Source organism: Cyanistes caeruleus, chromosome Z, assembly GCF_971803275.1.
Source record: "Cyanistes caeruleus chromosome Z, bCyaCae1.hap1.1, whole genome shotgun sequence".
NCBI classification, from domain to species: domain Eukaryota; kingdom Metazoa; phylum Chordata; class Aves; order Passeriformes; family Paridae; genus Cyanistes; species Cyanistes caeruleus.
This window is the reverse complement of record NC_141732.1, coordinates 31,380,669-31,408,537: the sequence shown is the minus strand read 5'-3', so window position 1 is coordinate 31,408,537 and position 27,869 is coordinate 31,380,669. Positions and strand designations below refer to the sequence as shown.

General features: G+C 50.9%; 2 protein-coding genes across 8 annotated transcripts; one reads left to right on the top strand and one right to left on the bottom strand.

Annotated features, from left to right (window-relative positions):
• Nucleotides 1-928: 928 nt before the first annotated feature.
• LOC111945986 (uncharacterized) lies at nucleotides 929-18,949 on the top strand. 7 transcript variants are annotated; one of them, XM_086867402.1, is made up of 22 exons: nucleotides 929-1,898; nucleotides 2,674-2,711; nucleotides 3,151-3,270; nucleotides 4,062-4,165; nucleotides 5,111-5,249; nucleotides 5,395-5,588; nucleotides 6,980-7,107; nucleotides 7,290-7,459; nucleotides 8,229-8,291; nucleotides 8,611-8,733; nucleotides 8,983-9,105; nucleotides 9,663-9,825; nucleotides 12,006-12,069; nucleotides 12,874-12,922; nucleotides 14,227-14,336; nucleotides 15,176-15,293; nucleotides 15,489-15,588; nucleotides 16,022-16,218; nucleotides 16,553-16,687; nucleotides 17,879-18,085; nucleotides 18,277-18,425; nucleotides 18,777-18,949. In XM_086867402.1, the coding sequence occupies exons 1-20, from the start codon at nucleotides 1,823-1,825 to the stop codon at nucleotides 17,921-17,923; spliced, it is 2,259 nt and encodes a 752-aa protein (XP_086723528.1). In that variant the 5' UTR covers nucleotides 929-1,822; the 3' UTR covers nucleotides 17,924-18,085; nucleotides 18,277-18,425; nucleotides 18,777-18,949. The 7 variants fall into 7 exon arrangements, with proteins under 7 accessions (XP_086723528.1, XP_086723529.1, XP_086723531.1 ...); XM_086867403.1 differs by having other exon boundaries at nucleotides 1,395-1,898; nucleotides 18,280-18,425; XM_086867405.1 differs by having other exon boundaries at nucleotides 1,398-1,898; nucleotides 18,280-18,351.
• A 3,285-nt stretch (nucleotides 18,950-22,234) lies between these two features.
• Nucleotides 22,235-27,869, bottom strand: LOC147648314 (serine/threonine-protein kinase pim-1-like). The gene is made up of 5 exons (XM_086869799.1): nucleotides 27,785-27,869; nucleotides 27,623-27,729; nucleotides 27,182-27,245; nucleotides 26,887-27,066; nucleotides 22,235-22,290 (listed from the first exon to the last, which is right to left on the bottom strand). Exons 1-5 carry the CDS (start codon nucleotides 27,867-27,869, stop codon nucleotides 22,235-22,237), a joined length of 492 nt encoding a protein of 163 aa, XP_086725925.1.

Here is a 27,869-nt window from a genome sequence, read left to right as displayed (position 1 = left end):
TGCCACCCATCAAATGGCCCAGTCAACGTGTGTGTGCTGGTCTGGCCAAACTGAACAGAGCAGATGGCTTCCTAGATTGCCTTTAGACTCCTGCCTTGTCACCAGTCATTGGAGACCAAATGCTCCAGAGAAATGGATTGGCTGTGTGGCTGCTTTCCTACTGCTGCTGTTTTACTCTTCACTGCTGCTGCAGCTGGGAAGGAGTTACACGGAACACAGTCCCCCGGGGTCTGCTTCACTCTCCACCCCTCCCAGCCCGGTGTCGGAGTTCAACCTTACCTTTTTCTGTTGTTTTCTGGCAATGGAAAGATACCCGTTGCCCTGGAGTTGGTCCCCCGGTGCCGGAGGATTTTTGACTGCTTTTAAAAAAATTTTTCTTTTGTATTTTTAAACAGCATCCAAAGTCTCTAAAGAACGGTTCACCCTGGCTCTGATAAGCCTTGTTGGGCTTGTTCAGCCCCTACGGTCGGACGCCACTCTTTGCAATCCTTCTCCCCGATGGGACCCCTCTGTCCCACCCCAGTGGTGAGAGCTTGCTCATCTCAGGGCACAGGCAGCGGAGGGAGTCCAGGAGTGGATACAACACGCACTCAAAGTATCCAGACACAGAAGGCTCAAACTTGCTGGAATAATCCCAGGTTTATTGTCTGTTGTCCATCTGGGGCAAGTGAGAGACCAAATTGCTCTGGGTCTTATCTCTTATACTAGGGGGCAGAGGTGATTAGGGGATGCAGGGAGGCCACAGCCAATGGGAAGGGGGAAGGAAAAGAAGGTTTTCAGGTAGGAACTAACATTACACAAACCAGAGGTGAGTTTTACCCTTGGGAGGAACCAAGACTTGTAGATGCACTACAACACCGCTCCAAGGGCATTCCCTGCCACGCACAGGACATGGGCACTGCCATACTGTCCCTGCCATACTGACAACACAAATGCTGCTCCAGTGTCATGCAAACACCTCTGGCTAGTTTGTTACTTGGCACTGTTTCCCCACTATGGTATCCTTGTTCCTTCAGCGAGCCTACAGTGTGCTGGTCGATGTTAGCCATGCAGTAAATGGGCAGGCATGACAAGCATTTCAATTAAGGGGACTCTCCGGGATATTACCAAAGCGTGATTGCACCCATAGAAATGAAGCAAGTGTTACTTGTTTTAGTCAGAAGCACTGGTGGCCAAAGGAGAGGGTGCATGTGCTTGGGGCCTGTTTAGTGTTACTCTTGGATCCTTTGAGCTATGGGTTCTGGACTGCAAGGAGGGTTTGTGCTGCTTAGGGACAGACGAGAACTTTCTGGGCTTTCTTTTGCATTAGCTGCAGAGAAGGTTCTGTTACTATGCATAAATTCACAGACCCACCTAGAGCGGCTGCTATTGTGATGTCAGCGGAGGGCTGCCACGTCACAGCGTGGTCAGGGGGAGGTTGCCCTGGTGCACGCACAGCGTCAGCGTCCAGAGCGGCTCTTGGCGTGCTCGTTGCAGGAGGACCCTGTGTTGAGGAGTTCTCAGGCAACACTCTGTGCCCTGGAAAGGGAATCTTTTTCTTTTGCCTGCGGTTGTACGAGTCTGTGGACTCGTGTAGGCATCCTTTTGTTTTCCCTTACGGTTGTAGGGTTTGCAGACACGTACAGGTGTCTTTGCTTTTTCCTTTTTCGTTCTACGAACTGCAGATTTTGCAGGTGTCTTTTGGGTTTTCTTTTCTTCTTGTACAGTCAGCGGATTGCTGCGCGTGCCTTTTTTTTTCTCATTTCCTTGCACAATCTGTGCAAGTGGGATTTTTTTCATTTGTGTTTTCTGGCCTGCGGACTCGAGCAGCCCTGCTGAAACAATGGAGCAATTCCGCAGTGCTGTCAGCAGGGCTTTTGCGTCAGTGTCATCCTGCAAAATGTTCAAAGGCCTGAGACGTAAGTAGAGGCTTTTTCCTTGGGGCAGCACACTGGAACAAAAGTGCCGTAAAGATGCCGTAAGTTTGGTAAAGCTCTTGCCAACAGCTTCAGCTAGAAAGGGGATGTCTCTTGGCCAGAAGGGTGTGGACAACTTCCAAAACGCAGACTGGGAGAGCTTTGTAGGCATGATTCTAAAAACTGTGTGGTTCTCTCCAGAGCTGAGGGAAAGCAGCTTTTCTCTGCCTTCTGTCCTTAAAGAATGTGCCTGTCTAACTTGAGCCTCTCTGTGTGCTACAGTAGCGATTGGCTTTGCGCTGAAGGGGAAAGTGCCGAGCAGTTTGTGTGTGCTCCTGAAGCCCAGAGCTGGGCCTGTACTCTATCCGAAGGGAACTGCAAGCTCTAAGAGGGCTTTAGGGAAGTTTTCTGGGCAATGGTTTACAGCAATTGCATGCAACTGCACAAAGTTTAAAAAAATAAAAGTCCAGGGAGGAGAGGAGGAAAAGGCTGCTTTAGCTGTAGGGTGAACAGCGGGCTACAATGTAGACACGGACTGCTAAGGAACCATTTGCATTTTGCAGCCAAGTTTCTAGTTCCTTAGTGGCAAAGCCAACTCAGGTAGGCACAGCCTAGGGTAGTGCCCTGTAGCCTTGCTTGCTGTGCTAAAGAAGGGCTGCTTTAGGGAGGGAGGTTGTGAAAGGAAAATGCTTTCTGCTTGGGGGACCTTTTCTGTGGGGTAGCCCAGCACAGACAGTTTTCCACCAGCACCTGGTTCATTTTCCCTTGTCTCCGGCAGGTTGTCTCAAACGTGGAAGGAATCAAGTCCGTGATTTGGTGAGTGAGAAGGACACCCTTGACATTCCTGGTTTCCAAGAATTGTGGAACAAGCTGTGGGCTTGGCCTGGTGCACTCGAGTGCCAGCCTGGCAGGCCAAATGAAAGTCCACATCAGCGTTTGAATGAGCACTACCAAGAGGATTCCATCAGTTTCCTCCTTTTCCATTGAAGGAGTTTTTACTCATGAAAGTCAACTTTTCTGACAGGAGGCTGCCCGCCAATTGTAGCCAGGCTAAAATATCTCCCTCAGAAGCATATGCAGTCCTGGCCAAACATTAGTCTCATCAGCCCACTTGAAATGAGTTCTAGTGGCTGAGAATGCCACTTCTATCCAAATTCATGACATCTCCCTAGGACAGCTGGGGATGGAGCTCAGGAGAAACAAGGCTCTCAATGACAGCTCACTGCCTGTCCCTCACACCCCTGTCTGTCTGCAGAGCAGCACACCAGCAGCAGAACCTCCTGTGGCTCGCCCTGTGCCTCCAGAGGCTGAAGGGGAGGCAAAGGATAACAATCCCGCCCGTGTTGTCAGTCCAGGGCCTGAGCATCCTGAACCAGTAAGTGCTAGCTTTGGTTGCTCCAGTGCAAAGCTTTGGTGCAGTGCAGGGCTGCAAGTTCCTGATCAGGCAGCGCTGGCCCTTTGTGGCTGAAGATGCTGAGGCCTGGAGTCCTGCCATGACCTGGCTCTTCAGCCCAGCCACTGACACCTGGGAATTGGCATCTGAACTTTCACATGCCGACATCGTTCTGACTGTGAACTTCCCTTGGTGTCAGATGAGCGGTAGCATGCTGTCCTTGAGTGCTACTGGTGGCAAAGTGAGCCCCTTTGTGCCCAGTGTGTGTGCAGGCTCCCTGCTGTCAGCAGAGAGAGCGGTCCCAAGGCACAGCTCACAGCCTTGTGGGGTACGCAGGACCTACTGTGTCCTGCAGGGACCTGCCCCTCTGCACGCACTGTCGAAGTAGCTACAGTCACCGCTTTGACTGCACCCTGTACTTTGACATGACCCAAGTTTGCTGAGAAGAATCCTGAGCAGCTCTGCATGGCAGAGACAAGCCCCGTCTCTGAAAGGCTGCAACACAGTTCCTGTTGGCTGCTCCCTAATGCTTGAGATCCTGAGGGGAAGCCAGTTGATCAGAATGGAGCAGGGAACTGTTCCTTGCACCTATTCAGACACTTCCATAGCAACTCAAGGGTTATGTACTTACTCCCATCAACAGCCCCACACAACAGCTTTTGCCTTCAGGTGAGCTGCATCTGCGCTTGCTGCTTCTCCCAGCTCTCAGGAGACAACTTGCCTGCTCCTTATTGCTTTCTTGTTTGTGCTTTTTCCCTGCCCATCCCTTGCAGGCCCCAAGACCAGAGCTTCCTGCCAGTCAGGACTCCTTGGGCCGGGCAGGAAAGGCAGAGCGGCAGCAGAGGATGGATAGAGCACCAAGAGCCCTGGAGTTCAGGTGTGTGCTAAGCTTTCTTGCTTTCTCCGAGCAGGGCTGGGCCTTGCTGGCCTTTAGGAAGCCCAGGGTCAAAGAATGAATTTGGCTTTCTCGCTGTTGAACTTGCCCAGCATAGTCAGGGAAAGGCAGCCCGTGGGCAGGTCTGGCTGCCGACCGACCTACAGCATAGCTGCCTCCTGGCACTCCCTCCTCCTACCTTGACAAAAAGCATTCCAAACTGGACCAGAGCAGAAGCAAGGGAGCTTCAGGCTGGGCCTAGGGACAAGCAGTGACCGTAAAGCCTATCATGCAGCAGAAGAAGCGCCTCAGAGAGCTTGTGCACATTCCACCTCTGGAAATTTGGAAGGCCAGCTGCTGGATAGAGCCTTGAGCAGCCTGTCCACATGCCATAGCTGACCCCAGGTGCTTGGAGCTGCAGACTGGGCTGCAAGCTTCCTGGAGTCCCTGCAAGCCGTAAGCATCTCGGGATCCTTTGGTTCTTGGCTTGGAACTTCATACCCATCTCCTCCCCAAGCTATAGCTTGCAGGCTCTTTCCTTCTTGCACTAGTGAAAGCAAGAGTAATTGTGGCAGTACTCATCTGCATTTCCCAAGCCTGTCTTAGGCAAAGAAGAACTTTTGCAAGTCTGGCATCCAGTGGACCAGATAGAGAGGAGCGTAAGACCTAGCGGGCAGGAAGCTGTGAAGCTGATTGAAGTGGAGCTTTCTGGAAATGTTTTGTAGTTTCTGGAAGCTTCTTTGCTTCCTCACTGGTGACTCTTTCACCGGCAGGAATGACAAAGAGTGATGCTTGGTCTAGTGGGGTCATTCCAGCATTGTCCAGAGGTGGACCTAGAGGGCTGTAGGAAGTCCCTGAGACTGCCTTCCTTGGGACATGGTGTGGATTTGAGGTTTTGCAAGGAGACTGTTGCTATTAAAGGCTTGTTGGTCTGTCCCCCTGTCATAGATGGAAGGAGTTGGCTGCATTTGAGGGAAAGCGCCACTCCTCACCAGACAGGGCGTTTGAAGCGGCACCTGAGACAGCAGAGGAATCACAGCCTCAGAGATCTCTGCTGAAGGAGGAAGTTCCTCTGGCAGTGACAAAGGTAGCACTCACCTTGTTGCTAGGCAGCACCTGTGGGAGAGGGAGCTGCCCTTAGCAAGTCTTCCCCGAATGTTGCTTCTGGCAGCAAGCTACGACTGAGACTGTGTTGTTGTTCTTCCTGGAAAATGGTGCCCCTCTGCTTCCAGGTTTGCCGCTCGCAGCGGCCAGCACACAGGACTCTGGAGAAGCTGCTCCAGGAGTTCTCTCGCCAAGGGCACACGCTGTCCCAGGTGTGCAAAGAGAAGGCAGTGCTGGCGGAAGAGAACGCTGCCCTGCAAGCCCGACTGGCAGCCACAGAGCGGGACCTACGAGGCCTTTTGGAGCAGCTGGCAGAGGCCAGGTAAAGGCAGGGATGAGACCCAGCGTGGGCCATTGTTGAAGGTCTGGAGTGACCAAGGTGCTGAGCGTTATGTTAGGATTTATTGGCTCCTGCGTGCTCTCCAGATGGTTCTCGGACAGAGAAGCAAAGAGACATGAGAAAAAAGAAAAGCATACTGTGGCCTGAATGTTCTTTCTCTGCCAGCTCAAGCTCTCACAGCTCTTTTTGAACACCCGCTTGGGATCCTTTGCACCTTTGTGTGACAAGTGCAAAGCAAGCCAACTTGGTACTGCATTTAGTACCAGGGAAACAGTGCAGATGTCTGCTGGAACCGGACGTTTCCCTCTGCTTTTGGTTTCTCCGTCAGTGCATCTGAACATCACTATTTCCTTGCCCAGCAGTTTGACATGACATTTTCAGAATTCAAGGCTCCTACGTGTGAATGTTGTGAGTAGGGATGCGGCACTTGGGGTGATGCTGGACATTCATGCTGAAAATCTTGAGGTCCTTCTGAGATAACTCTTGTGAGGAGGTATGGTGCAGGACCTAGAGTTGCTTACAAGCAGCAGCAGCAGCAGCAGCAGCAGCAGAAGGGAAAGAAAGGTCTTTATGTGCCTTCTTGACAGTCCCTGAGGATTCTTGCTGAGCACTGATTCTTGCTCACTTGTCCATTCAGCTCTGGAACCTGTCAAGGTTACTCTGGCTGGTCTCTCTTCTTTTTAAAGAGTGCCAAAACATTTTGGGCAGTGCAGACTTATTTAGCCAAAACTAAAGGTAGCAGTTGTTGTTATTCATGATATTCCAGTAATTTAAATGGCAGGATACATGCCCCTCCTGCCAGAGAGTTCATTTTCAGATGAAAGCCTAGTTCTGGTTTCTCTCTGCTCTTGGTGCTGCTAGAAGCTGCAGCTCTCATGTATGGTTCGGTGCATTCCTTTAGTGCCTTGAACTTAGAGAGGGTGTGGAAAATGAAGTATCTCTTACGTACACCGTGAATGGCATAAAGCATGGATGAAACAGCCAGGAGAGCACGGTGCTCTGTCCCCCTGCAGAGTGACTTGGAATTGCAGATGAGCTCAGGGCTGTGAGCTGAGGCTGGCCTTTTGCTTGCTGCTAGAGATTTTGTGGGCACAGCCACCCGTGTGGGATATGTGAGGGAAGAGCAATTTGAGCCTTGGCTGCTGAGATCAAGCTCAGCTGGGCTTTCTGTGCTGGGCTAGGTCGTGGGGAAAGGCTGGCCAATCTCCTGGAAGGGTCTGCTTTGCTATTTGAAGTGGTAGAAATAGTCTTGCTCTATCTGCATTTCCATGCCAGCTGTTTTCCATACTCAGGTGCAGGGATCTTAAGGCACTTACTGGAAAAACTGCCCGTGTGTGCCACGAACAATTTGTCCTCATCTTCACAACTTGTAGGACAGAGAAGAAGAGCTTGCAATGCAGCCTGTTGGAGGCTCTGCAGCAGGTGTCAGAGCTGGAGATCACCAGGAGCCGTCTGGAAGGCCAAGTAGGCACAGCCATGCAGGCCAAGGAGCTGATACTTGGTGAGAGCCTCGTGCGCTTTGTTTCTGGTGATGGCCCTGCCTAGTGCAGTTGCTCCCAAGGCAGCTCTGTCAGCAGGGCTTCCGAGGAGTGAAGGGGCTGGGGGCAGGTCCCTCCTTGCCTGAATCTGAAAGGGGTGATGTTCAGCAGAGTCTTTGACTGTTGTTGTTTGTCGTGTTTGCAGAGGATGTCAGGGGCCTTCGTTGTGAGCTGCAAGCTGTAAGATCTTTCAGCAAGCAGCAATGTGAAGAAATGGCCCAACAGCTCCGCTTGGCAGAAGAGCAGTTCAGCAAGGCTCTGAGACTCTGGCAATCTGCTCAGGAGGAGGAGAAAAGGAAGCTCCTGCAAAAACAGGTAGGAAGCAATACACACCTGAACTTTTCAGGCAAGCTTGGTGGGCTGGCTTAGCAGAATAGCAGCCTGAGAATGGGACATGGCCGCAAGCCTCTGCTGCAGGCCTGACGTTGCTGGGCCAGGCAGCAGAGGGCTTCAAGGGCTCAGACTTGAAGGGCTGTGAATGCCCAGAGGAGGGTGCTGGGGCACTGAACACAGCCACGGTTTCAGGGAGGCCATGAGCCACGCTCCCCTGGAGGCTGGGTGGTCGCACACAAAGCACGGCAGTGAAGGGGCAGGACCTTGCTGACACCCTGGTACCGTGCAGCAGTCTGCTGACCTTGCTGCCACCTGCAGTCCCAGCAACTGCCTTCCTTGCTTTCTGTCCTTGCACGGTGGACAGAGCTCTTCCCTTTGGGCTTGAAGCATACGCAACAGGCCCCCTGTTGCTGGTATTTCAGCTGGTGGCCTGTCTTGTGACTCTGGCTTTGGTGTGCTGGCCTCCTCCTCATCCTGCAGTCCACCTGCAGCTTTTCCTTGATCAAAGGGTAGGGGACTTTGAAAAGAAGTTTTCCCCCTTCTTTCAGAGCGGGGATGGAAGGTGGCATCCCCTTTCCTTCCAGCTGCTGACACTCCTCCGAAGTTTCTTGTCAGGACAGAAGTGCTGGAGGGCACAGAGCCACTACTGTGCACTCAGCAGCAGGGGGCTGTGGGAGGGATGAAGCTTCCATTGTTTTCTTTGGGGAGCATGGCTGGGACTTCATCTGGAAGTGTCTATTCCTCTCATCAGGAAAGACGGCTGAAACAACAGCGTTTGAAGGTGCTGGAGCAGCGGGAACACTTCCTGGCAGAGGTACAGAGGGAGCAGGAGAGAAGGGTGCTTGAGATGAAGCAGGAGATTGCCGTAATGCAACCTGAACAAGAAAAGATGGGAACCAGGGCTGGTCAAGATGCAAAGAGAGTGCCAAGAGAGTTTGGACGCTTCTGGGGCTCCTTATGGGCACTGCTTCTCCAGACACTGTGTGTGTGGGTGGGATTGTGTCTTAGCTGGCCCTTGGTAAACAGGAGAAGGAGAGCAAATTGCTTTTGGAAAGCGTGAGCACATGAGTCTTGGTTGCCACACAGGTGGTGGGTGGGAAGTTTAAAGGCGTCTTCTCTTTGTTTCTGTGCAGCTCCAGCGCCGGAAGGCTGCTCATTTAGACAAGGTGTGCCGCCTGCAGCGAGAGCTAAACCAAAGGCAGCGGCAGGTAGAGCAGCTGAGGCAGGAGCTGAAGGAGGAGCGAGAGAATGGGCAGGTGAGCCTGACAAGCCAGGTAGCAGAGGGAAGGGCAGTAGCAGGGGCATGAACGGTAGATATCAGGAAAGGGGAGGCAAGGACTAGTGCAAGCAGGGAGCCTGGCAGGCTCCAAAGCTGAGCACCAGGCTTAGAGCTGGGTAGAGCAGCAGAAAAAAGTGGCTGAAGTGAAGAGCTTTTGAGACTGGGAAATGAGAAAGGTGAGCGAGATGGCAAGTGCTAGTAAGAATTTTCTTGACAACATATCAAGAACAAGCTGCAGGCAGAGCTGCGGGAAGCTCAGAGGAAGATGAAGGCAGTGGAAGAGAGGCACAAAGAAGAAATGGAAAGGATGCAGAAGATGCTGCAGTACAGGCTGGCAGAACAAAAGCCGGTGAGTGAAAGAGCAGTAGGCAGCACTGCAGTCATGCAACAAGAGGTCTCTCCTCTTGTCACCTCGCCCCTGCGGAGCAGCATGGCGGGATGGGGGCCATGCCTCTGGCTGCCGTGCTCTCTGGTCTCCATGGCAGCTGCTCAGAAGGACACTTCCTGGGCCACTGAATGCCTGGGCAGCAGGGCTAGTGCTTTGGCCCTCAGCAATCCTCTGAATGTATTGCTGCTGGCCCCCTAGTGCTCGCTTGGTTTTGTGAGAGGTTTCAACATGGTGACCCACACAGATTCTGAACAGCTTGTCCCTGTCCATGGTGAATGCAGTCCACAGGACAGGCTGAAATGGAAAGCTGTTCTTTCCCTTTCACTGTCTCTACTAGGGCTGGCTGTGACAGGCTGTCGTCTCTGGCTGCTTACGGGGGTTTGACTTGGGCTGGAAGAATTGACACCTCAGCTTGCAGCCTAACCCAAGTGTTGTTCCTAAGGGCTGGCCTTTAAAGTGTGCTGTCGGGGGCATCTCTGCCACTCACCTTTCTGACACCAAGACATTTCTTGTCCCAGATGGACGTGGGCTCTGCCATTGGAGATGCATCTGCAGCAGCATCCTCCGAAGAAGCCTCCTCTCCACAGCCTGAAGAGCCAAGAGTGAGCAGTCTGCCCTGTTCAGGCCAGGAGCCAGAGCAGCTGTGCCAGGACGGAGAGAACCAGGGCTTGGAGCAGCTGAGTACGTCCTGTGCATTCTTTGTCCGAATGAGCAGTGTATTGATGAGTGTGTGCCTCAGCGTGTTCCTCCTCCCTCGGGTGTCAGACAGACATTTTGGACCCCCTGCAAAAGCCATAGTGGTGCTTGGAAGCAGGCAGGGAGAACTTTGGGGCACTGCTTTTGCTTTTCAGGGCAGCTGGGAGTGGGAGGGCTTTGCCTGAGCTTCCTGCCCTGTGCAGTAAAGGCTAAAGCAGGGATTGTTTCCCAAGCAGCAGAAGGCTGCCACCCAGGAAATGGCCCAGTCCATGTGTGTGTGCTGGTCTGGCCAAGCTGATCAGAGCAGATGGCTTCCTAGATTGCCTTTAGACTCCAGCCTTGTCACCAGTCTCTGGAGACCAAATACTCCAGAGAAATGGATTGGCTGTGTGGCTGCTTTCCTACTGCTGCTGTTTTTATGACTATTAGTACTTCTACCATTCCATCTTCAGTTTGTTTGGGTAAGAATTCTACATTCTGTTTGGCCCAGCCTCCTTGGAAAGAACATCAGGTGACAGCACCAATAAGAGTGGAAGAGGTCTTTTAGTAGGCCTCAAAAGTTAAAATATTCTGTTCTTAGATAAATCCCTAGGAATCCAAAAGAAAGTGCTGTTTCCAAAGTGCAGCAAAAGAAGAAAAACAGGATACTTTTTTTACAATCCCTCTTTGATATTTTAGCTGTTTGCTTGGGACGATGTATTAGAGAGACACATCTATGTGGCGCAGTGAGATAAAACTGCCCTGCAGGCAGTTCTCAGGAGGAAGCCTGCAGCCCCTCTGCTGCATGTTCCTCTGGTACCGTGGTGCCACTTTGTCACAGCTAATGCCCAGCTGGTAAATACTCTTGGAAAGCCAAGGCCTGACCTTCATCCCTGCACAGATCATACTCTAGGAAAGCACAGCAAGGCCTTGGTGAGTCTGCAGTACAACCAAATTGCTTCTTGCACGTTATAGCTGCCAGGGCAGGGCTGTCAGAGAATAACTGGTCGGCTACAGAACAGAGCCCAGTTTCCTCAGTGTCTGCCATCAGCTGCTGGGACAAAAGGGGCATTGATCTACTCCCCCGTGGGTCTGAACTCAATGACACTCATGGTCTGTCTTGAGTGGGGTCAACAGCTTGTAACGGGGCTCGGTCTGGCTCTGGCCTCTTCTCAATGGTTGTCAGTGGCCACTTGTTGGCTCTGCCAAGCTTTTTGTCATGTCTGCCCTGCCACTGACGGCTGGTGTGACTGCAGAGGCTGGAGCCTTCCTGAGCTGTGAGACTTCAGCTGCCTCCCCATTGCTGCAGCTTTGCCTGGACTCATGAAAGGATCAGCATCTCACTTGGGCAGCTGTCTGTGCCACGGCAGCGCCCGAGGAGCGGCGCTGTCCTTGTTACCCGTCTCGGCTGTGCCCATTTGGGAAGATGGGACACGTGGGCGGTCTTCAAGAGGTCGAGTCCAGTGCAAGCGACTGCTGCTCCCCAGGCTGAAGACAAGCAGTTGTAATTCCTCAGTAAATGGAGAATGGGAAAAATTGTCTTCAGAACTTAGCCTGCTCATCCATGAAAAGGACCCTAATTCTAACAGCAATTGTTCTTGGTTGTAGAGAACATCAGCTGCTGTTCTCTACATGTGGCAAGGCATTCTTTAGGCAAACTGCTGAGAGGTAGAGAAAGTCCCCTCCTCTGCTGGAATTCACTTTGCAATATTCCTTCTGCTCTGCAAAAAGCAGCTGCGGATAAAAATTCCTCCCAGATCCCAGGCTGCGTTTAATCTCTCAGGTCGGAAAGCTTTTGTTGAATCTCACAAGAGAGTCTGTATTCCCAAGGAAATGAAGGCTCATGGTTTTTCACGTCACCTTCCCCTTTGTAAATGACAACCACTTGCCTTGGTGTCTGTTCTTTTCTGATCTCTGTCTGCTCTGAGCGTTTCTCCATGGCCTTAGTTTCCTTTCAAGGTAACCCTTCAAAGGAGCGTGGAGAATCAGACCCTGTGCAGGCCATGTGTGCTGCAGAGCTGCCTGTCTTGATACGGAGCTGCTGTTGATGTTGTTCTTATTGATGTCATGGTTAGCCAAGCAACTATCAATTGCCCTGAGCCCCAGAGAATGGAGCTGAGCTTCAGATGTGCCGGAAGTCGGTATCTCTGTTTTGAAGTTTGCTTCTTGCATTTTGTTTCTTTCAGGGAGTGTTGTGAGCGTGGCAGATCCAAAACAGAAATACACTGGATGGAAATTTATTGGCAGTGGGTGAGTGCAGCCAATCTTACTTCTGCAGAAGCATGGGCCAGCTCTTTTGCTGGTGCAATATCAAGTGGGAAGTCAGGCAAGCTGCAAGCTTCTTCACACCCCGGCTTTAGATTGTCCCGGTCTCAGTACTGATCACAGGGCATCATCAATGGTAACTGCATGCTGACAATGTCTTGCCTGCCGCAAGAAGCAGGGCCTGGAAGCCCTCCTGTCCCTCAAGCGTGTGGCACCAGTTAGCTTCTTTTCCTAGGAGACATGGTTTTGTATGATTCCAAGTCATACGGCCACACTGATGAAGGAAGAAGAACCTGAGAGAGCAGCTTCCCACCTGAAGCTGCTGTCAGGTCACTGCTCTCAGTAGCATTTTCTTCCAATCTTTTGCTGAAAGCAATATTCCATGCTCAGGACAATAAGAAAGGCTGTGTGGTGTTGCCCGAGTTTGGCAGATGGAATCAAAAGAGAGCGGGGAGAAGGAGGCCCAACAGGACTTTGTGTTTCATTGCCTGGAAAGGAACGCCACACGCACAGACCCAAGAAGGAAAAGGCCAAGAAAACCCCTGCATCCATAACCTAGTGTGTACATTTGGGATTGGCAGTAGCCCTTTTTTCTTCCTGTTGGACTGAGCTTTTCTCTAGGACACGCTGCATGGCAGAGGACTGCTGGGCTGCTGTGCTATCGGCTGAAGAGGAGACAAAGCCCCGTGTTTTAGAGACACTCCCGGCAGCAGAGAGCTCCTGCCTGGGCTGCCTTTCACTTCTCAGCACTGAACGGCTTCTCTGTTCTTGGCTCTCTTCTGTTTCTAGGGGTTTTGGAACCGTTTATAAGGCCTTTGACGCTGCCACAGGACAAGCGGTAAGTGCCAAGAGCCCTCGCAGATTTTGCTGCTCTGGAGTGCTTTTCCTTGCAATGTGATCTGATGGCAGAGCTTTGGGCTGCCTGTCTTTGCTGCAAAGGCTGTCCCACACAAGTAGCTTGCTTAGAGCCTAGAGGCAGGCTAAAAATTTCACGTTGCTGAGACTTGGCCTCGCATCCTGAATTAATGCAAGGATAGCAGTGTTGTCTTTCAGAGAAGGACACACTAGCTTGGACTTACTGGATAAATATGCCTAGATTAGCTGATGGCAACAGCTGTCATTCTGGCCCAATTCCTCTCAAGCCTGCATTCAGACATAGATAGGATTTCCCACTGTATTCCATCATGTGGTTTGGTCTGAAAATATAATGTAGTACCTAAGGAAGGAGAGATCTTGTCTGGAGCACAGCTGACTGTGTTGCACTCCGGGGACACCTGGTTCACACACACACACACACACACACACACACACACACATGCACGTCAATGAGAAGGAGTTGATGAAGAACCTTACATAATACAACCTTGTGCTGGTCCTGTGTCGGTGACATTCCTTTATAGTGATGCTGTTTGTAGTGAACAGACATGGTGGTGCCTTGGAGAGTCCCACTGCTCTTTGGGGCTGAAAGTCCTGATTTCTTATTTCTGGCTCTCAGCAAATACAATTCCATCTTCCTGGTGCCTCCTTATCCACCTGCCGTGCTCAGGAACCACACTTGGAGGGAGGTCTACAAGGCATCCAAAAGCCCTAAACCCCGCTTATAACCTGGGCTGTGTCCACAGACTACCACAGAAAGGATTATTTGTTTTAAAACCCACAAAATAATGACAATCTAAGCCATGTCCAAGAATGTTCTCCAGAGATGCAAACTCCAAACTGAAGCTGTTATCATGTGCTAGGATTGTAACTTGACTTTGAGTCATCATGGAGATCTTTTCTGGGCAGCATTTTCTCTGTAATCGAGGTATGTATTTACTTTGGGACACAATCACGAATGGCAGCAGTCTCTGAAAAGCTGGTCAAAGCCCCTAGAAATGCTAATGTATTTCCAGTGGTTTCAATTTATTTGCACAGGAACAAAGTTGCTTTTGGCTTGCAAAACATGTGTAAATGATAATAGCAGTGGTGATCAACAAAGTCCATTAGTGCAGTCTGCAGGTGCAGAGAGGGTTGTTAGCGCTTTGTGGTGGATAGTTTAGAGATTCCTTTTTTACCGAGGTGGCAAGGCATCCTGGCCTGCGAGCATGCAGACAAAGAGGTTCTTGTAATGTCTGTTCCTAATGGCTTTCAACGGCATTGTAGGTGGCCATAAAGAAACTTGATCTCCAGCAACAGGGCTGCGAGGAAATGGTGAAAGAAATCCTGGTCATGAGGGAAATGAAGAACCCCAATATTGTCACCTACCTCGAAAGGTAAGCAGTCCTGGTATTTTTCTAGGAATGTTGTTTTCCATGCTTGCAAGGCAAAGGTTTAAAAGCTCTTTACTCACTGGCAGAAAATTGATCTTTCCATTAACATTCATCCACTCCTGGGCAAGGCATGGCAGGAGATTGCATTTTGTCCCCATGAATGGTTCCTGGCATAAAGAGCTTGAAGATTGTCCCCAGAAACCTGGCTCTCTTACTGTGCCAGCAGCCTGTGTGTTCACTCGCTGCATGTTCTTTTGCTGGTTTGGGGCTGGATTTTTCCCAAGGCTTGGAGGAGAAGTGCTGAGAAAGCATCACAGAAATTATTTCCCTTGCGCTGTTTCCACTATTATCCACTGCCTTGCAGGCCAAAAGAGTAGGCTGGGAGATACATAACTTTCCAGGTTTGAAATTACTTTTGCCCGTGGTGACTGTCCTTTATGCACATTTTTCCAAAGGGTTTCCCCATTGCTGCAAACCTGCCTGTCCTGAATAAAAGCTGTGAAAACTGTGTCTCCTTCTTGCTGGAGATAATGGTGCAATTTGTGGATGGAGATGAAGAGGTAGCTGCTGGGATGTGTCCACTTCCAGATTAATCTTTGCCATCATAAAAATGCCTTTTTTCCCCTGCTTGCCACCTAAGCCATCTCCTTTGCTGCAGTTGTGCCTTTGTAATTTCTAAGGCACAGGCTGCCAGCAGTGGATAGCCTAGGTGCAGTGTGTCTTCATTGTATTCTGTCTTCATTTAGCAGTGACCTGGAAACAAAACTCTACCTTAGGCTTTTCTTCCAAAAGGCAATGGAGCTGTGCGCGTTCAGCTCTGTGCTGTTGTTTTCATCTTCCAGCTACCTTGCCAATGAGGCTGTGTGGCTGGTGTTGGAGTACATGGATGGAGGCTCCTTAGCTATGGTGATCCTTATGAAAACAATGGCTGTAGGACACATAGCAACTGTCTGTCAGGAGGTAAGGAATCCTTCTGCTTGGCATGCCTTGGACAGGCTCGACCTATGAAAGTGCTGCTGAGTGAGTGGGTCCACGTTCAGAGCTTTCTTTCTACCTTGTTCTTATGCTTCAGAGAAGAAAGAGCATTTTCTTTTTGCGTGTGATGAAGTCAAATCAGGCTAACTTTTGGTCTCCTGTTTCTTCTTTCTCTCCCAGTGCCTGAGAGGCCTGGCTTTCCTTCATGCCAACAACATCATCCACAGAGACATCAAAAGTGGAAACATCCTTCTGGGCCTGGATGGCTCTGTCAAGTTGGGTGGGTATTCCTGGTCAGGCACAGCGCTCGGGGCAGCCACTGCGGGGCTGCTTTTGAGTGGCTGCCAGGTGCCCAGCAGTGGTGCTGGTGAGAGTGCACAGAGCTCTCCTGCACGCTTGGGGCGCTGCTGCAAGGTGCTGAGAGGTCTAGAGAGCAGCAAGACGTCAGGAGGAACTTTGGTTAGCGTGTGTCCTTTCCGGAGGGAGGGAGGGAGGTTCAATGTAAACCTTCAGGTGAAGGAGGAAAAGCCGCTGTGTGAATGCTGGTGGGTTTGTTAAGCGGACAATGCCCAATTTGCTTGGCTGCAGCCCTGAGGAAAGAGAGCACAGCTGCTTTTCCAGCTCAATACAGCACTGCATCCTGAGACTTGGAGTGAGGAACCCTTTGCCTTGGTTTCTTACTTGAAACAGTGTTTGTTTGCTTTTCTCCTCAGCTGATTTTGGGTCTTGTGCTCTGCTCACCCCTGAGCAGAGTAAACGGAGGTCGATGGTCGGGACCACTTGCTGGATGGCACCCGAAGTTGTGAGGAGAGACCCATACGGCCCCAAAGTGGACATCTGGTCCCTTGGCATCGTGGGAATAGAAATGGCCAAAGGAGAGGCTCCGTATATTTGGGAAATCAGTTCCAAGGTAAGGTGCAAATACGCTCAGAAGCCAGTGGCCTTCAGGTCTGTCTCCATTAGACAAAATCCCATACCCACAGCTTCAAAGGGCTCAAAGAGGGATCTCTTGTAAAAGTGTCCTTGGGACCCACATAAACTTTCAAGGTGACACCTCCTGGATGTTGGAATAGCTGGGGCTGCACTGGAGGAGCCCTTTCTTCTTTTGGGAGACAAGGCTCATCTCAAAGCCTCTGCTGGACAAGAAATTGCCACTGCAGACTGCAGCTTAAAATATGGGGACTAGGCGGGCACTTAAGGATAGGAAAAAATTAGGTAGAGTCTCATGTTTCCCTTTTCCTCAGGCTAACTATCTGATCAGCACCCAAGGAATACCAGATCTGAAAGAGCTCAGCCTACACCCGGGCTTGTGTGAATTCCTGGGCTGCTGCCTGCAGATGGATGTGGACAGGCGAGGCTCTGCCAAGGAACTTCTGAAGGTACAATGCAGAGCGGCTGCAGGCCAAACAGCTGTTCCCTGGCAAACAGGGTTTGCTCCTTGGCCCAACTCTGTAAGGCATCAGATGGGTTGTCCCCTCCATAGTAATCTCCGCTCTGGTTGCTTTTCAAATGAAAACCAAGCAGGATGCAAGACTGGTTGAGCTTGGAAGGGACCACTGAAGTTAATCTAGTCCAAACCCCCTGCTACTGGCAAGGACATCTTCAAGTAGATCAGGTTGCTCAGAGCCCCAGCCAAGCTGACCTTGAATGAGTCCAGGGCTGGGGCACCTGCCAGCTCTCTGGGCAACCTGTGCCAGCGTTTCAGCACTCTCCTGCTAAAGAGTTTCTTCCTTAGAGCCAATCTGAATGGACTCTCTTTTAGTTTCAAACCTTTTCTCCCTTGTCTCTTGCAATTGGCCCTACTAATTAGATGTGTCCCCATCTTTCTTCAAAGCCCCTTCAATTATTGAACTTGTCTCCTCGGGGCTTGTCCTTCTCCAGGCCAAAGAAGCCCAGTTCTCACAGGTGTTCCTCAGAGGAGAGCTCCCAGCTTCTGGTCATTTCTGAGGCCCTCTTTTGCTCTCGGGTGCTGTTTTCAGGTTTACCTGCTAGCGAAGGAACTGAAGTATCGCAATGCTGGGGATAGAGGCCCACAGTGGCGTTTGGAAAACAGAACGAAAGCAGTCCCTGCCAAGCGGTTCTAGGTTGATCTTTGGGAAGGCAGGGGCTGTGGGAGGCTGACTGTGAGCCTCAGAGGGGACCCAGCTTGTCCCTCCTGCCCCACTCTTCGAGGTTGCTGCCAGCCAAACAAGGACAGCTGAGCAGCATTTGTGCCAGCCCCATGTGCTACCTGGCCCGGTCAAGTCAGTGAGAAGCGCTGCGGCTTTGCTGCCAGCTTTTGTGTTAGACAGGGAACTGGTGACCAGGCCACTTCCTTGGCTGTCCCTGCTGTGGTGGAAGATGCCAGCCAGCACAGGAGGGGCAGGGCATGCTAAGGAACACACTTCTCTCCTTGCAAGCCAAGAAGAGAACTGAGTCTATTTGCACTTTGCTGCTTGTGTCTGTGCATTTCTGGGCACAAGAGGAAACCAGCTTGAGCCTGTTAGGAGCTCAGTTTGGAAAAGAATGGTTTCTTTTGCCTTTGTCTCTTGTAATTTGGTTTCTTTTGTTTCTCTTTCTTTCTTGGGCAGCATCCATTTCTCAAATTAGCTAAGCCTCTCTTCGGCCTCTTCTGACAGCCCGATTGCTGCCATCCCTGCAGCAAAGTAATGCAGGAAACAGAGGAGATGGCAAGGACCACTTCAGCACTTGGAGAACAGAGCCTCTGAGAACAGGCAGACACCCTGAGGAGCGAGGGGCCAGGAAACAACAGGCGGCCATCAGAACAGGAGAGGAAGGTGGCATCTCCTTTTTTCCCATCTGCTAATCCCCCTCCTAAACTTCTGGTTAGGACAGCATTGCTGGAAGGCACAAAGTCATTCCTAATGTGCACTTTGCAGATGGGGGGGTTGTGTGAGGCATGTGGCTTGCACTGTTTTTTAGGGGAGCTTGGCTGGGACTTCATCTGGAAGTGTTTTCCTCCCCTCAGCAGGCAAACAAGATGGAACGACAGCGTTTGCAGGCACAGCAGCTGCTGGAGCAACGGGAACACTTCCTGGCAGAGGTGCAGAGGGAGCAGGAGAAATAGCGGCTTCAGATGAAGCAGGAAGTTGCCATCATTCAAGCTACCAAGAAGAGGTATGAAGCAGAGCCAATCAAGAGGCAAAGGGTGTGGACAGAGAGTTTGCGTGTTGTTTTGGACTCCTCTGGGCTCCTAATGGGCACACCTTCTCTGGACACTGAGTGTCTGGGAGGGGTTTGTCTCTTAGCTGGCCCTTGTGACCCAGCAAATGGCCCAGTCAACGTGTGGGTGCTGGTCTGGCCAAACTGATCAGAGCAGATGGCTTCCTAGATTGCCTTTAGACTCCAGCCTTGTCACCAGTCACTGGAGACCAAATGCTCCAGAGAAATGGATTGGCTGTGTGGCTGCTTTCCTACTGCTGCTGTTTTTATGACTTCTAGTTAGTACTTCTGCTATTCCTTCTACAGATCACAAGGGCCCCCGCCACATAAATCTCCACTCCAGGTGCTTTGCAAATGAAAATGAAGGAAACTTGCAGGGAAGCAATTGATGAAGCAGAGAAGATGACCAGGTGCACTTCAGGATTACTTTCTCCAATGACAGCTCACAGCCAGAATAAAAACATCTTTAAAACCCTCAAGCCAGTTGGAAGATTCCTTTCCTTGTCTCCCTGGGAATATGGCTCCACATTTACTTTGGAATTGCCCATTCTTTCTGAAATGTGGCTATTCTGGTGCGCTTTGCAACTAGGAACAGACTCCTTTCTTTAGCAACTCCAGTCTACGCTGCCTTTGGAATATGGCCCGTTGGCCGCTTCTTGCCCAGCCGTGGAACTTCTGCATGAAGAAGAAAGTGCAATTGCATTTCCAGACAAAGGCAAGGAAGAGCAGGGCAGCCAAAACATCCCCAACGTCCCCTCTTTTTGTTGCTGAATCTAAAAGCAGCATCTGTCATCCTGTCTCCAGGGCCCTTGGAGACAAGGGTGACAAACCTGGCCCTTTGACCTTCCAGCTAATTCCACAGGCCTAGCTGCTTTCAGCCACTGACCTATCCCATTGTATCATTGGCAATGCAACAGTGGCACCCTGGAGCTGTCAAGTGGGATTACCAGCGATACAAAGTCTCCAAGTGGCTTGCAGGTGGTTTAGGAACTTAACATTACAACTTTGCCACTTCACTCTAAGGCTGGTTTAACCTTGGAAGCGTGGGAAACCTAAAGAATGGGGAAAAGAACTTGTCTAATTGTGCCTTTTGACTCCGAGAGACAAAATACTCAAGTCCTCTCATGATAAATATGAATGTAAATCCCAGCCATCACTGAACACAGTAGTACCTTTAAAGGGTTATTCTAGCATTCAGCACTTTCAGGGATATTGCAGTGGTCCTACTCGTTTGCAGCAACGTATGACTCGGTAGACGGTCACTGATTTGCCCCGAGAAATTTTGTGAGGCACTTGGCAAAGCTGTGCTCTTGGCAGAACACCATGCAAATTCTTCTTGCCTGACAGCTATCACGATTTTTGAAGGATCTTTTGCAGTCAATTGTAAGCACCTTTTTTGACATTCCATGATTCGCTGGGCAATTCATTCCAAGATGGTAGGGGCTGCCTTTTTAGGCTGCTGGGCTAAGATCATCCATTCTAAAGCATGTAAAGGGTCAGACCACTGAGTACCCCACTGTCCAATAACTGCAGGAGGATGGAATTCAACTGTGAATATGAACACAGTGACACCCACTTCTGGGCAAAGCTGGTGCACCTGTCTCTTTGTGAGGGTCTGCTCTACTATTTCAGAGTGGCTGTTGCTTCCGGGGTTAATTTCCTGGGGGAAGTCAGATCATCCTTTAGGAGGCAAAATACTAACTGCAAATTGTGGAGCAGTCAACCCTAGATAGGTTCTGAACCTGTTGAAGGGACCCAGAAGTTTTTGGGCTTCATTCAAATTCTTCATTTTGGTCGACAATTGAATTACTTGAGCCTGTGTATTCTGATCCATAACTTGGAGCACAAGGTACTTCCAAGGTGGTTGCTGCTGTACCTCTCCTGGGGCCACTTGCAGCCCAAATGTTTTTAAGGATTGCACATTAGCATTAAAGGCTTGGCTGAATTAGTGAAAAATCTTTTTGAGTTAGAGTGGCTATTAAAATATCATCCATATAATGATGGATTCTATGTCCCTGGGAACTGTTCCCTTCCTGATGCTAATTGTCTGAACAACATACCATTGGCAAATTGTAGGGCTGGTTTTCGTACCATGAGGAAGAACTTCCCTTTGATGATGCTCCACTGCTGCAGCATTATTAATGGAACACACTGTGAAGGTAAACTTTGGGGTATCATTTGGATGAAGTGGAACAGTAAAGAGTCCTGGGGTGATTGTGATGTTAAATTGTGTCCCCTTTTGTCCACCTAGCCCAGAAATAGGTTTTGTAGCCTTAAAACTTCATCTAAGAGGAAAAGTGAGTGGAGAAGAAGCGTCAAGTCTGTTATCAGAGACTGTACTTGCTCCCCCCCACATCCAGGGATGGGGTTTTGACTACAGCACAGACAGAAAACAAGGCACAGGTCGCCTTGGCTTTTCCAGCTAGCCAAAACAGAGAGATCTTCCTGGACTGTTTTCTTTCCCTTTTCTTTGAAACGGATTGAACCTGCTCTGGGCTGGGGACTCAGGGGAGCACCGGGAGCTTGCACCCGTGGACTACCGGGAGCCCAGTCTGGGCAGCGGCATTTTGCAGCACCAGAGGGATTGATAACAGAGCAAACATCCACAGGAAAGAGACCCTCTGAATTTTGTCATCTCTTCAGAGCGGTGAGAGGTTTTGTCATTTGATATTGGGCTCAATCTTGGGCTGGGTAGTGCTTTGCCTGTTAAATAAAGAGGTTTTTTCCAACTCTCTCAGAGAAATCTCTTCCCAAACTGGCTGGGGGTGGGAGAACAGGGCCACATGGGTTTGCATCCCGGGGGGTGTGGGCATTGGAGGTTTTCTCCCCATTTAGTCGTAAACCAGGACAGAAGGCCAGAGCTGTCTCTCAGAAGCAGGGAGGTCTCACAGGAAGGCACCTGCAGAGCCAGGCTGGAGCTGTGGGAGAGGGCTGGCTGGCAGGCTGCTAAGGGGATGCCTGAGGCTGCTGAGGACGTCCTGTGCATTCCTTGTCAGATGTAGCAGGGTATTCTAGTGTGCGTGCCTCCAAATGAGCTGTACCACATGTTCCTCCTCCCTCTGGGGTCACACACACACTTTGGACTCCCTACAGAAGCCATTGTTGAGCTTGCAAGCAGCCAGGGAGCACTTGGGACATTCATTTTGTGAGGGCAGCTGGGAGTGGGAGGGCTTTGCCTGAGCTTCCTTCCCTGGGCAGTAAAGGCAAAAGCAGGGATTGTTTCCCGAGCAGCAGAAGGCTGCCACCCAGCAAATGGCCCAGTCAACGTGTGTGTGCTGGTCTGGCCAAACTGATCAGAGCAGATGGCTTCCTAGATTGCCTTTAGACTCCTGCCTTGTCACCAGTCCCTGGAGACCAAATGCTCCAGAGAAATGGATTGGCTGTGTGGCTGCTTTCCTACTGCTGCTGTTTTTATGACTTTTAGTTAGTACTTCTGCTATTCCTTCTACAGATCACAAGGGCCCCCGCCACATAAATCTCCACTCCAGGTGCTTTGCAAATGAAAATGAAGGAAACTTGCAGGGAAGCAATTGATGAAGCAGAGAAGATGACCAGGTGCACTTCAGGATTACTTTCTCCAATGACAGCTCGCAGCCAGAATAAAAACATCTTTAAAACCCTCAAGCCAGTTGGAAGATTCCTTTCCTTGTCTCCCTGGGAATATGGCTCCACATTTACTTTGGAATTGCCCATTCTTTCTGAAATGTGGCTATTCTGGTGCGCTTTGCAACTAGGAACAGACTCCTTTCTTTAGCAACTCCAGTCTACGCTGCCTTTGGAATATGGCCCGTTGGCCGCTTCTTGCCCAGCCGTGGAACTTCTGCATGAAGAAGAAAGTGCAATTGCATTTCCAGACAAAGGCAAGGAAGAGCAGGGCAGCCAAAACATCCCCAACGTCCCCTCTTTTTGTTGCTGAATCTAAAAGCAGCATCTGTCATCCTGTCTCCAGGGCCCTTGGAGACAAGGGTGACAAACCTGGCCCTTTGACCTTCCAGCTAATTCCACAGGCCTAGCTGCTTTCAGCCACTGACCTATCCCATTGTATCATTGGCAATGCAACAGTGGCACCCTGGAGCTGTCAAGTGGGATTACCAGCGATACAAAGTCTCCAAGTGGCTTGCAGGTGGTTTAGGAACTTAACATTACAACTTTGCCACTTCACTCTAAGGCTGGTTTAACCTTGGAAGCGTGGGAAACCTAAAGAATGGGGAAAAGAACTTGTCTAATTGTGCCTTTTGACTCCGAGAGACAAAATACTCAAGTCCTCTCATGATAAATATGAATGTAAATCCCAGCCATCACTGAACACAGTAGTACCTTTAAAGGGTTATTCTAGCATTCAGCACTTTCAGGGATATTGCAGTGGTCCTACTCGTTTGCAGCAACGTATGACTCGGTAGACGGTCACTGATTTGCCCCGAGAAATTTTGTGAGGCACTTGGCAAAGCTGTGCTCTTGGCAGAACACCATGCAAATTCTTCTTGCCTGACAGCTATCACGATTTTTGAAGGATCTTTTGCAGTCAATTGTAAGCACCTTTTTTGACATTCCATGATTCGCTGGGCAATTCATTCCAAGATGGTAGGGGCTGCCTTTTTAGGCTGCTGGGCTAAGATCATCCATTCTAAAGCATGTAAAGGGTCAGACCACTGAGTACCCCACTGTCCAATAACTGCAGGAGGATGGAATTCAACTGTGAATATGAACACAGTGACACCCACTTCTGGGCAAAGCTGGTGCACCTGTCTCTTTGTGAGGGTCTGCTCTACTATTTCAGAGTGGCTGTTGCTTCCGGGGTTAATTTCCTGGGGGAAGTCAGATCATCCTTTAGGAGGCAAAATACTAACTGCAAATTGTGGAGCAGTCAACCCTAGATAGGTTCTGAACCTGTTGATGGGACCCAGAAGTTTTTGGGCTTCATTCAAATTCTTCATTTTGGTCGACAATTGAATTACTTGAGCCTGTGTATTCTGATCCATAACTTGGAGCACAAGGTACTTCCAAGGTGGTTGCTGCTGTACCTCTCCTGGGGCCACTTGCAGCCCAAATGTTTTTAAGGATTGCACATTAGCATTAAAGGCTTGGCTGAATTAGTGAAAAATCTTTTTGAGTTAGAGTGGCTATTAAAATATCATCCATATAATGATGGATTATATGTCCCTGGGAACTGTTCCCTTCCTGATGCTAATTGTCTGAACAACATACCATTGGCAAATTGTAGGGCTGGTTTTCATACCATGAGGAAGAACTTCCCTTTGATGATGCTCCACTGCTGCAGCATTATTAATGGAACACACTGTGAAGGTAAACTTTGGGGTATCATTTGGATGAAGTGGAACAGTAAAGAGTCCTGGGGTGATTGTGATGTTAAATTGTGTCCCCTTTTGTCCACCTAGCCCAGAAATAGGTTTTGTAGCCTTAAAACTTCATCTAAGAGGAAAAGTGAGTGGAGAAGAAGCGTCAAGTCTGTTATCAGAGACTGTACTTGCTCCCCCCCACATCCAGGGATGGGGTTTTGACTACAGCACAGACAGAAAACAAGGCACAGGTCGCCTTGGCTTTTCCAGCTAGCCAAAACAGAGAGATCTTCCTGGACTGTTTTCTTTCCCTTTTCTTTGAAACGGATTGAACCTGCTCTGGGCTGGGGACTCAGGGGAGCACCGGGAGCTTGCACCCGTGGACTACCGGGAGCCCAGTCTGGGCAGCGGCATTTTGCAGCACCAGAGGGATTGATAACAGAGCAAACATCCACAGGAAAGAGACCCTCTGAATTTTGTCATCTCTTCAGAGCGGTGAGAGGTTTTGTCATTTGATATTGGGCTCAATCTTGGGCTGGGTAGTGCTTTGCCTGTTAAATAAAGAGGTTTTTTCCAACTCTCTCAGAGAAATCTCTTCCCAAACTGGCTGGGGGTGGGAGAACAGGGCCACATGGGTTTGCATCCCGGGGGGTGTGGGCATTGGAGGTTTTCTCCCCATTTAGTCGTAAACCAGGACAGAAGGCCAGAGCTGTCTCTCAGAAGCAGGGAGGTCTCACAGGAAGGCACCTGCAGAGCCAGGCTGGAGCTGTGGGAGAGGGCTGGCTGGCAGGCTGCTAAGGGGATGCCTGAGGCTGCTGAGGACGTCCTGTGCATTCCTTGTCAGATGTAGCAGGGTATTCTAGTGTGCGTGCCTCCAAATGAGCTGTACCACATGTTCCTCCTCCCTCTGGGGTCACACACACACTTTGGACTCCCTACAGAAGCCATTGTTGAGCTTGCAAGCAGCCAGGGAGCACTTGGGACATTCATTTTGTGAGGGCAGCTGGGAGTGGGAGGGCTTTGCCTGAGCTTCCTTCCCTGGGCAGTAAAGGCAAAAGCAGGGATTGTTTCCCGAGCAGCAGAAGGCTGCCACCCAGCAAATGGCCCAGTCAACGTGTGTGTGCTGGTCTGGCCAAACTGAACAGAGCAGATGGCTTCCTAGATTGCCTTTAGACTCCTGCCTTGTCACCAGTCCCTGGAGACCAAATGCTCCAGAGAAATGGATTGGCTGTGTGGCTGCTTTCCTACTGCTGCTGTTTTTATGACTTTTAGTTAGTACTTCTGCTATTCCTTCTACAGATCACAAGGGCCCCCACCACATAAATCTCCACTCCAGGTGCTTTTCAAATGAAAATGAAGGAAATTTGCAGGGAAGCAATTGATGAAGCAGAGAAGATGTCCAGGTGCAATTCAGGATTACTTTCTCCAATGCCAGCTCACAGCCAGACTCAGAATAAAATCCTAGAAACCCTCAAGCCAGTTGCAAGATTCCCTTCCTTGTCTCCCAGGGAATACTGCTGTATGTTCCCCTTCTGAACTGTCCATTCTTTCTTAAAGATGAAATGTCCTTCCTATGGACCTTCTGGTGTGGTTTGGATTTGGGAGTGCTCTTCCTTTAGCAAGTGCAGCCTCCACTGCCTTTGGATTACATTCCAGCGGCCAAGTTTTTGCCCAGCCATGGACTTCTGCTTGAGGAAGAAAGTGCAATTGCATTTCCAGCCAAAAGGCTATGAAGAGCAGGGCAGCCAAAACATCCTGTGGGGATACAGCCTTTCAGCTGTGCACACAGAGGCTTGTGGTTCCTGCCTGGTGGAGATGGCACATCTCCTCTGGGACTGCTCCCGCTTCCCAGGTGGCCATGGCTAAGAGGTATGAGGCTCTGCAAGTGGAACCAAGAAAGTGGGCACGTCTGCTGGCAGTACAGGAGAGTGGAGAGAAAACAGCCTGGGAGGTGCCTGGCCAACGAAGGAAGGCACCCACTGGACCTGCTCTTTGTCAGCTCAGAAGGACTGGTGGTTGACACCACTCTTGGGATCCATCTGGGGCTCAGCAATCACGAAAAGTCTCTGGGCTTGACTGGGTTTATCCCACTTTCTCTGCTTGCTTTTGTCCCACGACTCGGCAGCTGCTCCCCAGGGCTTTGTAACTGGCACAGCTAAAGTGCAGGAGAGCCTCATTTGTCTGCCCTTAGTGGTGGCTGCTCACTGCAGCCTTTTCAATCTGGAAGCTCCATCTGGAGAGCGAGTTCCTCCCTCTGTTTGGTCCTGGAGGCCAGAGCCTGTCATCTGCTGTCCCACGTGGCATTGAGGGCTGCCAAGTGACTCAGGCTGGTGTGACCTTACTGCAAACAACAGGGGACAGTGGTGGGTGCTTGTTTCCAAAGTCACATTCTTCAGGAACAGTGTGCCGTGTGCATCCTCTGCCCAGCCCAGCCCCAGACCTGGGGACCAGATGCAGGGACTGCTGCTGCTGCTGCTGCTGCTGCTGCTGCTGCTGCTGCCACTGAAGTCATGCAGGATTTGGTGGTTGGCTTCCATCCCAGCAGAACTGGTCACTTACAAAGCCAGGGGCTGATGATGACCTGCAGATCTCTGGGCTGCATGGGTGTGAGGGAACTGTCCCTTGTTGTTATTCTCCATCAGGGAAAGCTGTGCCGGCCAGGTGTGCATCAACACAGCAAACAGGGAGCACGTCAGTCTCTTCCATCTGTGTCTGCTGAGAGTTTTGACCTTTGAGACAAAGTGGCACAAAGTCATTTGCTTTAGGTCCCTCTCTGTATATCCATGCTAGGTAATGCCACTATATCGGCCCGTAGCACAGCAGCAGGGCAAAAGGTCTCTCAGCTCAGCAGGTGCGATAAGCTGCTATTAATGCACAGAAAAACTGCATTTTGACTTTATGAGGGAGAGGAAAACTTGTTCAGCAGTGAGAAAACAGGGAATGATGCTCCTCAAGTTTCCTTCTTTCCTGCTGTCAATTACCAGCAGATCTGTGTGGCTCATAGGTGTACCCATGACTGCCAGCAACAGGGGGAATCTCCAGTGCCACACCCAGGCTGGGCCATGAGAGGTTGGGCCATGAGCTGCCGGGACCGGGTGCATAGCCCTGCGTAGGCTCACCTGCAAACTGTGCCTGGACTTGCAGGTAGGTGCCACAGCCCAAGTCAATCAGTTTGGCCTGTCTGGTGGCCAGGTGGAGGAGGATGTTGTCAGGCTTGATGTCCCTGTGCAGCACCTCACAGCTGCTGCAGTGCCACACGGCCTGCAGCACCTGGTGGAGCAGCCCCTGCACCACCTCTTCTGACAGGAACCACACACCACAATGAAATCAAAGAGGTCCTGGGGCTGCTCGGGTTCTTCATCACCAACAAGAAGTTGTTGTGGAGCTCAAACCAATCCAGGAGCTAAACACCACCATGGAACCCAGGGCATGCCTTGTCCAGCAGCTCCGTCTTCAGGGGTGCGTGGGTGCCATAGGGCTTCAGTAAGACCACGATGCCCTCAGTGGGGCTGATGACGTGTCATGGGTCTGGAACCCCTCACCCATCCTGGGATGCTCTGTGCCCTCCGCTGACCCCACCCTGCTCTCCCTCGAGGTGTCCTGGTGGCTTCCACCATCCCGGGCCTCGCTTTACCCCGCCCATCACGCCCTGGTTTCTGCCGCTGGCTCCGCTTCCTCACTAGCTCACCCTAATAACTGATGCTATCCCGCGACACACATTCGATGGCCACCTGCTAGCCAAGGAGACCAGTGGGCTGAGCTTGCCGCCCGCTCTGCCTAGTCCCATCCTCCTCCACCCTCCTCCTCCTCCTCTGCTCTCCTGCTCCTCCGCCCCCCGCCAGCCTCCCCACTCACCGGGGCTCCATCCGCCGGGCACGTCCCCGAGCAGACGCTGCCGAAGCCGCCGTGCTCCAGCAGTGTACCCAGCCGGTGTCGCTCCTGCAGGACCTCCCGCTCCTGGCCTGCCGGCCAAACGCGGCTGTCAGCGTTCGAGCTGTGTCCAGGAGCGGTGCCCACCCAGCCCCCCTACGGCCCCCCAAATCAGCCCAGGCCGGGCATGCCTGTCTGAAAGGGGCACCAGCGGCTCGGGGCCGGCAGCCAT